This window comes from Opisthocomus hoazin, chromosome W (assembly GCF_030867145.1).
Source record: "Opisthocomus hoazin isolate bOpiHoa1 chromosome W, bOpiHoa1.hap1, whole genome shotgun sequence".
Lineage (NCBI taxonomy): Eukaryota > Metazoa > Chordata > Aves > Opisthocomiformes > Opisthocomidae > Opisthocomus > Opisthocomus hoazin.
Window position 1 is genome coordinate 43,162,150 of NC_134453.1, and position 14,687 is coordinate 43,176,836.

The 14,687-nt window shown below is 42.8% G+C and overlaps 1 protein-coding gene across 1 annotated transcript in view; it reads right to left on the bottom strand.

Annotated features, from left to right (window-relative positions):
• Positions 1–8,863, bottom strand: part of LOC142365533 (ras GTPase-activating protein 1-like) — a 110,453-nt gene extending 101,590 nt beyond the window's left edge. The window contains exon 1 of the mRNA XM_075446346.1: positions 8,297–8,863. Coding sequence (XP_075302461.1) covers positions 8,297–8,757 — 461 coding nt within the window. The 5' untranslated portion in view covers positions 8,758–8,863. The remainder of the gene's footprint in view (positions 1–8,296) is intronic.
• Between the last annotated feature and the right edge of the window lie 5,824 nt (positions 8,864–14,687).

The window sequence follows — 14,687 nt, forward strand, 5'->3', positions numbered from 1 at the left end:
GCTCAGGAAGTACAGAAATCTTTGTAAGAAGAAAGGGTGTAGAAATCTGGTTGTAGTTTGAACAAGGCAATGCAAGCCATTCCTTAATCTTCCGGACTAAGCAAATATTCAAGCTTGGATCTTGCAAAGCCTCCAATGTTATTTATTCTACTAACAGATGGATATATGGAAAAGGAATTAATTGATTTATGATTCCTCTTAAATTGCACCAAACTTTCTATATATAAATGTTATCTATAAAATAACCAAACAAAACCCAATGAGTAAGCCACAGACAGAATATCCTTTTGGGGGGATACTACATATGGGGGAATGTGTATATACATATGTGTAATTTTACAGAAAAAAAACAGGTAGACTTAATTTTTTATTTATTTATAGAGAAACTGCTTATACAAACTACACAGAATCACCACAGACTCCCGCGCTGATTATCAAATGTTAGCTAAAACTAAGCGCGTCATTAACCTCAGTTTCTGGAAACTATCCCAGAAAAATAAAGCAGTGTACTCTGCATGGGGAAGTTCATAAAAGAAACCCTTTCCCAAATATCTGTAAGTAGGTATTAACGAGAGAAAAATCATATACCCACCCCCGCTGAGCCAATGACAGGATTCCTTAACAGCAAACTAAGATTTTAAATGCTTCCACACAGTTACATACTCAACTTCTTTAAATACAATTACATATAGCTAAAATACCTTAACATTAAACATACATATTCCAACCTGAGAAAAGTTTATACTTCTATAAACACAAATCCCACTTAAGGATGCACTAGCATTACAATTTCAGCGTTAACAAAATGAAACAACCAACCTTTAATAAAAAAAATTGTTTCTATGTGAAATTGGTCCCAAGTAATTGTTGAAAATATAAAGTTGAACATTAAGGTGAGAATGACCTTTTTTAGAACCCGATCATTGCAAGAACCAGACTTCTAACTAACTTATCAGAACACTGAATGGATACACCGAGTGCCCTAGCAAGCTGGCTATACCTTTCCTCAAATGTTACCGCAGCTTACAAGTTTATTTAGCAACATTGGTTTCTATACATTAACAATTAATAGAAAGATAAATGCTTAATCATTAAAAAGGTACACATTACAAAAAGTTAAGCAACACTTAGCTACCTTAGAAAGAATTTTAAAAAAAGACAATACGAATTCTTGAGCTTCTACAGAAGAAATTAGGAGGAAAGTTGTCCGTATAGAAAATAATAAACCACTCTGTCCACTTCAGCTTTTCTTGTACTTTTCTTCAAAGCCTTTGCTAATAGCTATTCCCACTGACGTAGTCCCAGACTACTTCAAGTAACAAGTTTCAGTAAGCAGGTCCCCTAATAACGGTCCTCAGCTATAAATGGTATATTTATACAAAACAGAATTTAAAGATAGAACCATAAAAAAAAAAAAAAAATCAAAAAAACAACAACAAAAGAAAAACAACAAAAAACCCACAACGACTTTTTTCTATTCCAGAGTGATCAAGCAAATGTTTTACATAAAAATAAAAAAATAATTAAGACTTCCTGAAAGTATCTAAAACAGTAGAGGGAACTTCTCAAGAATCAGTAAAATTTTATTGGTGCCAACCATAATCTAGAGGAACACAGAAAAATACAGAACAACACAGAATTCTTGTTTCATGGGGATACTTCTACGCAACACAAACACAACGTTGAAATAAGATTCCCTCTCCATCCTCTTACTGTGCCCACCAGTGAGATAAATGCCAAGGGGGTTTTCGTTTGGTTTTTTAAAGGAAAAAGGAAGATATGGGGGAAACAGGAAAGCTACTGCAGGAATCCTAAGAATTTATGGCTGAAACAACACGTGGTCCTATGCTGAATAGATCTATGCCCCCTAACAGCAAAACATAAGGTGAAGAAATATGTCATGATAGTATGCTTCTCAGTAGGGTAGGCCAGTAGGTGAAGTGCATAAGTCCCATTTTGAAGTTCTGGGAGACAATATACAACAAAATAAAAACTTGATTAAGTACAGGTTAAGAGTCTCTATTCACTGTTTAGATTAAATAGCCTTCGACTGATGTTAATCAGAAGTACTGACTTAAAAAAAAACAACCAAACAAACAACAAAAAAACCCAAACAAAACAAAAAAAACATAAAATTCCTCTTCAAAATTTTTTCCAACACCAAATGTTGTTCCATTTTTGTTTTTCCGAATCTGAAGCTTCCATTTATATATGTACTTATGTTCAGTTTACTGCTTCACTTCCAACATAAAGTGCAATTGTGTTCTGCTGCTCTTAACCATTCTTTTAAAATAGCATTTCTGACATCATCTATTCAGACAAAAATAAAACCAGATTTATATACAATTCTATTCTGTAAGTGCACAAATTATAAGATCTGGACAAATCAGCAAAATACCCAGCAACTTGGAAAATAAATAAATAAATAAGGCGCTTATCTTCCCTCTGCAATTTGAGAACAGGCATTATTAAGAGACACTCCTTAACTGAAGAAAAAAAAAAAGGTTACCTGCTAACCACATTAACCGTGAAACAGAAGAGAAACCTCAGACACTAAAATAAAGTTACATCACACCTACAGACAGCTAGAATTAGCCTCACGCCCACGGGGGGTGTGGGGTGGTGCGTGAAGTTTAACCACCCCAATATCTGCTGGAGGAACAACACAGCGGGACACAAGCAATCCAGGAGGTTCTTGGAGAGCATCAATGACAGCTTCTGACACGGGTGATAGAGGCAGCAACGAGGAGAGGTGCTCTGCTGGACCTCATACCCACAAACAAGGAAAGGCTCATTGGGGATGTGAAGGTCAAAAGCAGCCTTGGCTGCAGTGACCATGAAATGGTGGAGTTTTGCGGGGGGGGAAGGGGAGGGGCAAAAAGCAAGATCACAACACTGGACTTCAGGAGAGCAGTCTTGGCCTCTTCAGGGATCCACTTGGAAGAGTTCCTTGAGATAAGGCCCTGGAGGGAAGAGGAGCCCAAAAAAGCTGGTTAATATTCAAGGAATCCCAGGTCCCAGAGACCAAAGGGAAAGGCTGGAGCAAGGAAGATGTACTCTTGGTGGAAGAAGATCAGGTCAGGGAATACTTAAGCAAACTGGACGTACATAAGCTCACGGGCCCTGATGGGATGCGCCCACGAGTGCCGAGGGAGCTGGTTGATGCCATTGCAAGGCCACTCTCGATAATATTTGAATGATCGTGGTGATTGGGAGAGATGTCCAAAGACTGGAAGAAACCAAATGTCACCCCTATCTTCAAGAAAGAGGACCCAGGGAACTACAGGCCAGTCAGCCTCGTCTTGATCCCTGGGGAAGGTGATGGAGCAGCTAATCCTGGAAACCACTTCCTGGCACATGAAGGACAAGAAAAATCACCAGGAGTAGTCAGCATGGATTCACCAAGGGGAAATCATGCTTGACCAACCTGATAACCTTCTGTGATGAAATGCCTGGCTTGGTAGACGAGGGGAGAGCAGTGGATATTGCCTACCTAGCCTTCAGGAAGACTTCTGACATCGTCTCTCATAAGATCCTCTTAGAGAAGCTGTTGATGTACGGGCAGGATGAGCAAACAGTAAGGCGGACTGAAAACTGGCTGAACAGCCAGGCCCAGAGGGTGGTGGTCAGCAGCACGAAGTCTAGTTGGAGGCCAGTAACTAGCAGCGTACCCCAGGGGTCAATACTGGGTGCAGCCCTGTTCAACATCTTCATTAATGATCTGGGTGATGGGGCAGAGCGTACCCTCAGCAAGCTTGCAGATGACACAAAACTGGGAGGAGCGGCTGATACGCCAGAGGGTCATGCTGCCATCCAAAGGGACCTCAACAGGCTGGAGAAACGTGCTGACAGGAACCTCATGCAGTGCAACAAGGGGAAGTTCAAAATCCTGCACCTGGGGAAGAATAACCCCAGGCACTAGTACTCGTGCTGAGGGCTTACCAGCTGGAAAGCAGCTTTGCAGAAAAGGCCCTAGGGGTCCTGGTGGACACCAAGCTGAACGTGAGCCAGCAATGCGCCCTTGCCACAAAGAAGGCTAACAGCATCCTGGGCTGCATTAGGAGGAGTGTTGCCAGCAGGTCAGGGGAGGTGATCCTTCCTCTCTACTCAGCACTGGTGAGGCCACACCTGGAGTGCTGTATCCAGTTTTGGGCTCCCCAGTACAGGGGAGACACGGACATACTGGCAAGAGTCCAGGAAAGAGCTATGAAGATGATGAAGGGACTGGAGCATCTCTCCTATGAGGAAAGGCTGAGAGAGCTGGGACTGTTTAGCCAAGAGAAGGCTCAGGAGGAATCTCCTCAACATATATAAATACCTGAAGGGAGGGTGCAAAGACAACAGAGCCAGGCTCTTTACAGTCGTGCCCAGTGGCAGGACAAGATGCAATGGCTATTGCTATCTGAAACACAGGAGGTTCTGTCTGAACATAAGGTGTTGGGGTTGATGTAGCTTGAGAGTTAGCATGACTAGGCCGCTTAAGCAAAACAGTTCGCATAACTGAACAGGCCGCTGGAAAGGACAGCTAAGAATAGCCATTGAGAAAGTTCTGATAGTGCATGTGATGTGGGTTAGCAAAAACAAGATGTGTTCAAGGACGTGGAGACGGTCTGTTGCTATTGGCGTTAGTGCATAGTTACCAATCATAAGGGAATGTGGGGTGCGTGAACAGCGTGTGATTTATGTCTGTAGCCTATCCGAATAAGCGTGATCGCATGTGCAGATATGGAAAAATGTATACAACCATGCAAGCAGAGCAATAAACTGAACTGACTGTGCATTGCATCAATGTATGAGAGTCGTTCCTGTCCCTGCACGGATGCTGAAACTCGGCAATAAGGAAACACTTTTTTTTTTTTTTTTTTTTTTTTTTTTTTTTTTTTTTTACTGTGAGGGTGACTGAGCACTGGCACAGGTTGCCCAGAGAGGTTGTAGAGTCCAAACATGCCAACAGTATTTCCACTCAAGTTTTCAATGCGACACAAATTTATTCTTTGGTATGGAGTATGGCCTTCAATAATTATTGTAAAATGACATACTTTCAGAAAAACATTGTTTTCTTATTAGCTACTGAAATAAACAAATGCTGTAGAACTCTGGACTTGTTACCTCCGACAGACTCATCTGAAGAAACTATAACTTCACACTACATTGAGACAAAACTTTTTTTTACTTTCACTCAAACCACGTTTATTTAATATTTCTCTACCCAGCTCTCTATCTTCAACTGTTTTTTCTCACTAATATGTTGCCTCAACAGACACCAAGAGTGACTGTAAGAATACATCTACTGTGGGTAGGATTTTTGTTTTAACAAGACAGTATTTTGACATCCTATTTCATCTTGTAAGGTTAGTATTTTTTGATTTCAACCGATTTCCATTTCAAACTGATAATCACTGCTTAAAGAAACACCATACGAAAACACGAATTGTGTTGGAATATACTGGAACTGCTTCTGCCATCTTAATGCAACGCTAAGATTACCTTGTCAACTTTAAGATTTTTATTCAAATACATAAACAACCACACTATTTCACATGTCACTGGTTTACCACTAAATTAAGTATCATTCACTCATTAATTGTGTAGGCATTTCCATAACACCATTTCAGACTGCTATCAACCTCTGGCAGTGAGCTTTGCAAATGGGGTAGAGAGTGCAGAGAAAGAGACCAAATCACACGCAGAATTGCCCACTCTATTCCCTAGCATCCTGTGCCTCCCACCTCCCATTAAGCTACAGCATAAACATGCTACTTCTATACTCAAATGAAAAAGCACACACTGAACGGACAATCATTAAGTCAGCCTCACTCAGGACTGTGGGGCTAGCATTGCCTTACACAGTATTTGCATGCCCCCTGCATACCAAGGACGGAACCGGATCAGAGATAGGATGTGTGATGATTGGTTAACACGTCCAGATAGTGCTTCCGCAACTCAACAATTAAAGAGGACAGCCCGATCAGGGAATTCTGAATTCCCCGAGCCTGTCGGCTGGTCTGTGTCACTTATCCGAAAAAGCCATGCCCTGCTTCCTGCCACCCTGCCCAATAACCATGGTTATGTAAGCCTTTGCACTCATGGATATTAAGTTTAGCCCAGTATCGGTAAACTATTGGATTTGTTGTTGTTGTTTTGACCTACTACTGAATTGCTGGATGTGTTGTCATAACAACACAGATAATTGTACTACTGATCTGTATTTATTACTGTACCTATATTTAGCAATAGCTTGTTTATCCCTAAAGCTGTTGGTCTGGCATCTGTTACTGTATCCTGAACCTATAACTTGGCGGTGCCACCTTAGGCCCTTACAAGGGCCAAAGATAAATATCAATCATACTTTGGGATTTTGAGTATTTTAATTAAAAGAGTCTGTTACATATTGACAAGCTCCTCCCACTGCCAGAAAATTAAATCACATTAAAACGTATTCTCATTTTCCTGAGGTACTTGGAAAAGAGAAGAGGAAGTTAAGCATATTAGGTGTTTGCTTATAATACTAAGGTGACAGATCTTTGTTCTGGTAATAAATCAAGAGTTCAATTCCATAAAAGCAGATGGTGTGACTACAAAGAAAGGAGGCTTCCAAAATAAAACGTCAGGACTGAAAGGATACAACTTACTATCAACATACGGCTAATTTAAATGACTTAACTGAGAATGGTAAAAAACTGACTTTGTATTAAAATAGATGCACGAAAGAGAAAAAGGTTTCTGATTATTTGTAATTAAAAAAAAAAGTTGTTGTTGGCTAAAGTCACAAAAAGGATAAGTTACGAAGAAGAAAGTTAAGCAGAAGGAGGTATAAGTTTCTGAATCAATTTTTTGAAATCTATTTTACTGCTTCGATGTTTTTATATTAAAGTATCTGCAAGAGCAAATACTCAACTACACAGTTATGCTGGTCCTGCAAAGACCTCAATATCCCTTGTCTTAATAAAGTAAGTAGCCTCATCGACCAATACAGAAAATTAGGGCCTTCGCAGTCTTCTCCCAGAACATGCTTTTTTTCAGAAATTTTGTATCCTCTTTTATAAAAGTTAACCTTCATGCTATCATATGAGTTACAAGACAATACTCTGACAGTGAAATCCACTTACATTTGTGAAAGTAGTAACAATTACTTAGTGTCAAATACATGATCATTCATCAAGAATTACCTCTCTTTCTAAAAATATTAAAAAAAAAAAATTCCTACTTTCCGAGAAACATAATAACCAGTTCTAATAGAAAAAGCAGCCTGATCTTTCAGAGAGAAAACCAGAAGACCAAAATTCTGTATCTCTCTGACTTAATACACAATACTGAAGAAGTAACTTCACCTTTATGTGCTTCTATTTCCCTCCTCGGCCTTTATCTAAACTGCTTGATTATACTGCTAGCTCTTTATGGAAGCGTACAACTCTAAGACTATTCAAACACTGTCTTCACAAAACAAAGTATTATTCTTTATTAACTTCCACAAAAAAAAAAAAATCAAGAATTTAAAAGAGGAAAGAATTAGTAGAAAGCCTGTCAAAGTTAGAAAGATTAATTTTTTTTTTTAATCATTTAATATTACAGTTTACCTCCTCCTTACAACCGCAATGGCTTCTGAAATCTTGGAAATACCTGAAATAATGCAAAAGTTAACTCTCTGACACTGGAGTTATGAGAGAAGGTAAAAATGAACCCAAATTCAGATGGGTTTTCAGACAAACTTTGACCTATACCTTGAACATATCTGCCATCCTGTATTTTGAAACCCCGTCATTCCCTATACTTACTATAACTTCAGGAACAACATATTTCTAGATAGTAACGTAAGCAATTTAAGCCTTTGAAACGGTTTCATTTTGGGGAGAATAAGGTATCTGCTTGAGGGCTGTTCCAATACAAGTCTTGCAACCTTTTTATGTAAATCTGCAGACTTCCTAGTTAGTTCACTGTTAAATCCAAAGGCTGTGTTTAGAGCACTCGCTAGTTATAGGAACTCTATATAACACTATCTGATTTTTTTATTTCACAAAACATAAACACAGAGCTGCTCTGCCTCTAGTGCAAGATTCTTTATATAACTAGCACTGTAGGAATCCCGATTAACCTAATGGAAGGATAAGGATAATGAAAACCTTAATGAAGACTTGCATTTTCTTTTTTCAATTGCCTCTTCGCCTCAAACATAGCCTAATCAAAAACTTCTACAACACTTCCACAGGAGTTTGACATACACTGTCCACTGAGAAAAGGGGGGGGGGCCGACGCCGCGCTCCCCCTCCCCGCGCGGCACGGAAGCGCTGCTACTCACTGGTTCGCGGGGGGAGCGTTGAGCGGGATGGCCACCTCCTCCTCTTCGTATTCTGGCCCGTCCAACGAGTCGCCTTCGTCCACGGCCCCCAGCCCCCCCGCCAAGGAAGGTGGCTGTGGCGGAGGCGGCAGCGGGGGAAAGGCGACAGTGCTGGGTTCGGGTGGGGGCAGCACCCCTCCGGACACCACCGGCCCCTGGCCCTGGCCAGTTGCTGTCACAGCGCCACCGCCTACAGACACCGGAGGGGTAGGCCCCGAGCCTAGCGTCAGGAGCCCCAGCGCCGAACACAAAGCCGGACCGCCGGCGCCCGGGCTGTCCCCGCCAGAGCCCACCAGGAAGGGACCCTGCGGCCCCAGTTCCTTGCTCCGGCATAAGGTGGGATAGTGCTCCGACTCAGCTCCGCCAACGGCTCCCACCATCCCGGCGGAGGTAAACGAGTCGCCCTCCTCAGCCGCCATCATGTTGAGCCTCACTCCCTCCGCCGCACACTGGGGAAACGGCGGCGGCGACGACTTCCCCCTCTTCCCGCAGGAAAAGGCGGATCTTCCCAGATCGTGCACGCCCTCGCTGGCTCTTGGGGGGGGGGGGGGGGGGGTGAGAGTGTCGATCCGCCGGGGAGGAGGTGCTGGTGGCGACTTCCCCCCCTCCCCGCCCCGCCTCCACCTGCAGGGAGACAGAGCTGGGACAAGGAAAATATTTCTCTAGCAGAGACCGGCGCAGAACAATAGCCGTCTGGGCACTTAAAGCAACTCCACAAGGCTCCAGCGCTGCTGCCTCATCCCCCCTGCGGCCGTGAAGGGAGGAATTCCTGCAGAGACGCGACCGCAGGAAAAGGCGGATCGACACTCTCACCCCCCCCCCCCCCCAAGAGCCAGCGAGGGCGTGCACGATCTGGGAAGATCCGCCTTTTCCTGCGGGAAGAGGGGGAAGTCGTCGCCGCCGCCGTTTCCCCAGTGTGCGGCGGAGGGAGTGAGGCTCAACATGATGGCGGCTGAGGAGGGCGACTCGTTTACCTCCGCCGGGATGGTGGGAGCCGTTGGCGGAGCTGAGTCGGAGCACTATCCCACCTTATGCCGGAGCAAGGAACTGGGGCCGCAGGGTCCCTTCCTGGTGGGCTCTGGCGGGGACAGCCCGGGCGCCGGCGGTCCGGCTTTGTGTTCGGCGCTGGGGCTCCTGACGCTAGGCTCGGGGCCTACCCCTCCGGTGTCTGTAGGCGGTGGCGCTGTGACAGCAACTGGCCAGGGCCAGGGGCCGGTGGTGTCCGGAGGGGTGCTGCCCCCACCCGAACCCAGCACTGTCGCCTTTCCCCCGCTGCCGCCTCCGCCACAGCCACCTTCCTTGGCGGGGGGGCTGGGGGCCGTGGACGAAGGCGACTCGTTGGACGGGCCAGAATACGAAGAGGAGGAGGTGGCCATCCCGCTCAACGCTCCCCCCGCGAACCAGTGAGTAGCAGCGCTTCCGTGCCGCGCGGGGAGGGGGAGCGCGGCGTCGGCCCCCCCCCCTTTTCTCAGTGGACAGTGTATGTCAAACTCCTGTGGAAGTGTTGTAGAAGTTTTTGATTAGGCTATGTTTGAGGCGAAGAGGCAATTGAAAAAAGAAAATGCAAGTCTTCATTAAGGTTTTCATTATCCTTATCCTTCCATTAGGTTAATCGGGATTCCTACAGTGCTAGTTATATAAAGAATCTTGCACTAGAGGCAGAGCAGCTCTGTGTTTATGTTTTGTGAAATAAAAAAATCAGATAGTGTTATATAGAGTTCCTATAACTAGCGAGTGCTCTAAACACAGCCTTTGGATTTAACAGTGAACTAACTAGGAAGTCTGCAGATTTACATAAAAAGGTTGCAAGACTTGTATTGGAACAGCCCTCAAGCAGATACCTTATTCTCCCCAAAATGAAACCGTTTCAAAGGCTTAAATTGCTTACGTTACTATCTAGAAATATGTTGTTCCTGAAGTTATAGTAAGTATAGGGAATGACGGGGTTTCAAAATACAGGATGGCAGATATGTTCAAGGTATAGGTCAAAGTTTGTCTGAAAACCCATCTGAATTTGGGTTCATTTTTACCTTCTCTCATAACTCCAGTGTCAGAGAGTTAACTTTTGCATTATTTCAGGTATTTCCAAGATTTCAGAAGCCATTGCGGTTGTAAGGAGGAGGTAAACTGTAATATTAAATGATTAAAAAAAAAAATTAATCTTTCTAACTTTGACAGGCTTTCTACTAATTCTTTCCTCTTTTAAATTCTTGATTTTTTTTTTTTTGTGGAAGTTAATAAAGAATAATACTTTGTTTTGTGAAGACAGTGTTTGAATAGTCTTAGAGTTGTACGCTTCCATAAAGAGCTAGCAGTATAATCAAGCAGTTTAGATAAAGGCCGAGGAGGGAAATAGAAGCACATAAAGGTGAAGTTACTTCTTCAGTATTGTGTATTAAGTCAGAGAGATACAGAATTTTGGTCTTCTGGTTTTCTCTCTGAAAGATCAGGCTGCTTTTTCTATTAGAACTGGTTATTATGTTTCTCGGAAAGTAGGAATTTTTTTTTTTTAATATTTTTAGAAAGAGAGGTAATTCTTGATGAATGATCATGTATTTGACACTAAGTAATTGTTACTACTTTCACAAATGTAAGTGGATTTCACTGTCAGAGTATTGTCTTGTAACTCATATGATAGCATGAAGGTTAACTTTTATAAAAGAGGATACAAAATTTCTGAAAAAAAGCATGTTCTGGGAGAAGACTGCGAAGGCCCTAATTTTCTGTATTGGTCGATGAGGCTACTTACTTTATTAAGACAAGGGATATTGAGGTCTTTGCAGGACCAGCATAACTGTGTAGTTGAGTATTTGCTCTTGCAGATACTTTAATATAAAAACATCGAAGCAGTAAAATAGATTTCAAAAAATTGATTCAGAAACTTATACCTCCTTCTGCTTAACTTTCTTCTTCGTAACTTATCCTTTTTGTGACTTTAGCCAACAACAACTTTTTTTTTTAATTACAAATAATCAGAAACCTTTTTCTCTTTCGTGCATCTATTTTAATACAAAGTCAGTTTTTTACCATTCTCAGTTAAGTCATTTAAATTAGCCGTATGTTGATAGTAAGTTGTATCCTTTCAGTCCTGACGTTTTATTTTGGAAGCCTCCTTTCTTTGTAGTCACACCATCTGCTTTTATGGAATTGAACTCTTGATTTATTACCAGAACAAAGATCTGTCACCTTAGTATTATAAGCAAACACCTAATATGCTTAACTTCCTCTTCTCTTTTCCAAGTACCTCAGGAAAATGAGAATACGTTTTAATGTGATTTAATTTTCTGGCAGTGGGAGGAGCTTGTCAATATGTAACAGACTCTTTTAATTAAAATACTCAAAATCCCAAAGTATGATTGATATTTATCTTTGGCCCTTGTAAGGGCCTAAGGTGGCACCGCCAAGTTATAGGTTCAGGATACAGTAACAGATGCCAGACCAACAGCTTTAGGGATAAACAAGCTATTGCTAAATATAGGTACAGTAATAAATACAGATCAGTAGTACAATTATCTGTGTTGTTATGACAACACATCCAGCAATTCAGTAGTAGGTCAAAACAACAACAACAAATCCAATAGTTTACCGATACTGGGCTAAACTTAATATCCATGAGTGCAAAGGCTTACATAACCATGGTTATTGGGCAGGGTGGCAGGAAGCAGGGCATGGCTTTTTCGGATAAGTGACACAGACCAGCCGACAGGCTCGGGGAATTCAGAATTCCCTGATCGGGCTGTCCTCTTTAATTGTTGAGTTGCGGAAGCACTATCTGGACGTGTTAACCAATCATCACACATCCTATCTCTGATCCGGTTCCGTCCTTGGTATGCAGGGGGCATGCAAATACTGTGTAAGGCAATGCTAGCCCCACAGTCCTGAGTGAGGCTGACTTAATGATTGTCCGTTCAGTGTGTGCTTTTTCATTTGAGTATAGAAGTAGCATGTTTATGCTGTAGCTTAATGGGAGGTGGGAGGCACAGGATGCTAGGGAATAGAGTGGGCAATTCTGCGTGTGATTTGGTCTCTTTCTCTGCACTCTCTACCCCATTTGCAAAGCTCACTGCCAGAGGTTGATAGCAGTCTGAAATGGTGTTATGGAAATGCCTACACAATTAATGAGTGAATGATACTTAATTTAGTGGTAAACCAGTGACATGTGAAATAGTGTGGTTGTTTATGTATTTGAATAAAAATCTTAAAGTTGACAAGGTAATCTTAGCGTTGCATTAAGATGGCAGAAGCAGTTCCAGTATATTCCAACACAATTCGTGTTTTCGTATGGTGTTTCTTTAAGCAGTGATTATCAGTTTGAAATGGAAATCGGTTGAAATCAAAAAATACTAACCTTACAAGATGAAATAGGATGTCAAAATACTGTCTTGTTAAAACAAAAATCCTACCCACAGTAGATGTATTCTTACAGTCACTCTTGGTGTCTGTTGAGGCAACATATTAGTGAGAAAAAACAGTTGAAGATAGAGAGCTGGGTAGAGAAATATTAAATAAACGTGGTTTGAGTGAAAGTAAAAAAAAGTTTTGTCTCAATGTAGTGTGAAGTTATAGTTTCTTCAGATGAGTCTGTCGGAGGTAACAAGTCCAGAGTTCTACAGCATTTGTTTATTTCAGTAGCTAATAAGAAAACAATGTTTTTCTGAAAGTATGTCATTTTACAATAATTATTGAAGGCCATACTCCATACCAAAGAATAAATTTGTGTCGCATTGAAAACTTGAGTGGAAATACTGTTGGCATGTTTGGACTCTACAACCTCTCTGGGCAACCTGTGCCAGTGCTCAGTCACCCTCACAGTAAAAAAAAAAAAAAAAAAAAAAAAAAAAAAAAAAAAAAGTGTTTCCTTATTGCCGAGTTTCAGCATCCGTGCAGGGACAGGAACGACTCTCATACATTGATGCAATGCACAGTCAGTTCAGTTTATTGCTCTGCTTGCATGGTTGTATACATTTTTCCATATCTGCACATGCGATCACGCTTATTCGGATAGGCTACAGACATAAATCACACGCTGTTCACGCACCCCACATTCCCTTATGATTGGTAACTATGCACTAACGCCAATAGCAACAGACCGTCTCCACGTCCTTGAACACATCTTGTTTTTGCTAACCCACATCACATGCACTATCAGAACTTTCTCAATGGCTATTCTTAGCTGTCCTTTCCAGCGGCCTGTTCAGTTATGCGAACTGTTTTGCTTAAGCGGCCTAGTCATGCTAACTCTCAAGCTACATCAACCCCAACACCTTATGTTCAGACAGAACCTCCTGTGTTTCAGATAGCAATAGCCATTGCATCTTGTCCTGCCACTGGGCACGACTGTAAAGAGCCTGGCTCTGTTGTCTTTGCACCCTCCCTTCAGGTATTTATATATGTTGAGGAGATTCCTCCTGAGCCTTCTCTTGGCTAAACAGTCCCAGCTCTCTCAGCCTTTCCTCATAGGAGAGATGCTCCAGTCCCTTCATCATCTTCATAGCTCTTTCCTGGACTCTTGCCAGTATGTCCGTGTCTCCCCTGTACTGGGGAGCCCAAAACTGGATACAGCACTCCAGGTGTGGCCTCACCAGTGCTGAGTAGAGAGGAAGGATCACCTCCCCTGACCTGCTGGCAACACTCCTCCTAATGCAGCCCAGGATGCTGTTAGCCTTCTTTGTGGCAAGGGCGCATTGCTGGCTCACGTTCAGCTTGGTGTCCACCAGGACCCCTAGGGCCTTTTCTGCAAAGCTGCTTTCCAGCTGGTAAGCCCTCAGCACGAGTACTAGTGCCTGGGGTTATTCTTCCCCAGGTGCAGGATTTTGAACTTCCCCTTGTTGCACTGCATGAGGTTCCTGTCAGCACGTTTCTCCAGCCTGTTGAGGTCCCTTTGGATGGCAGCATGACCCTCTGGCGTATCAGCCGCTCCTCCCAGTTTTGTGTCATCTGCAAGCTTGCTGAGGGTACGCTCTGCCCCATCACCCAGATCATTAATGAAGATGTTGAACAGGGCTGCACCCAGTATTGACCCCTGGGGTACGCTGCTAGTTACTGGCCTCCAACTAGACTTCGTGCTGCTGACCACCACCCTCTGGGCCTGGCTGTTCAGCCAGTTTTCAGTCCGCCTTACTGTTTGCTCATCCTGCCCGTACATCAACAGCTTCTCTAAGAGGATCTTATGAGAGACGATGTCAGAAGTCTTCCTGAAGGCTAGGTAGGCAATATCCACTGCTCTCCCCTCGTCTACCAAGCCAGGCATTTCATCACAGAAGGTTATCAGGTTGGTCAAGCATGATTTCCCCTTGGTGAATCCATGCTGACTACTCCTGGTGATTTTTCTTGTCCTTCATGTGCCAGGAAG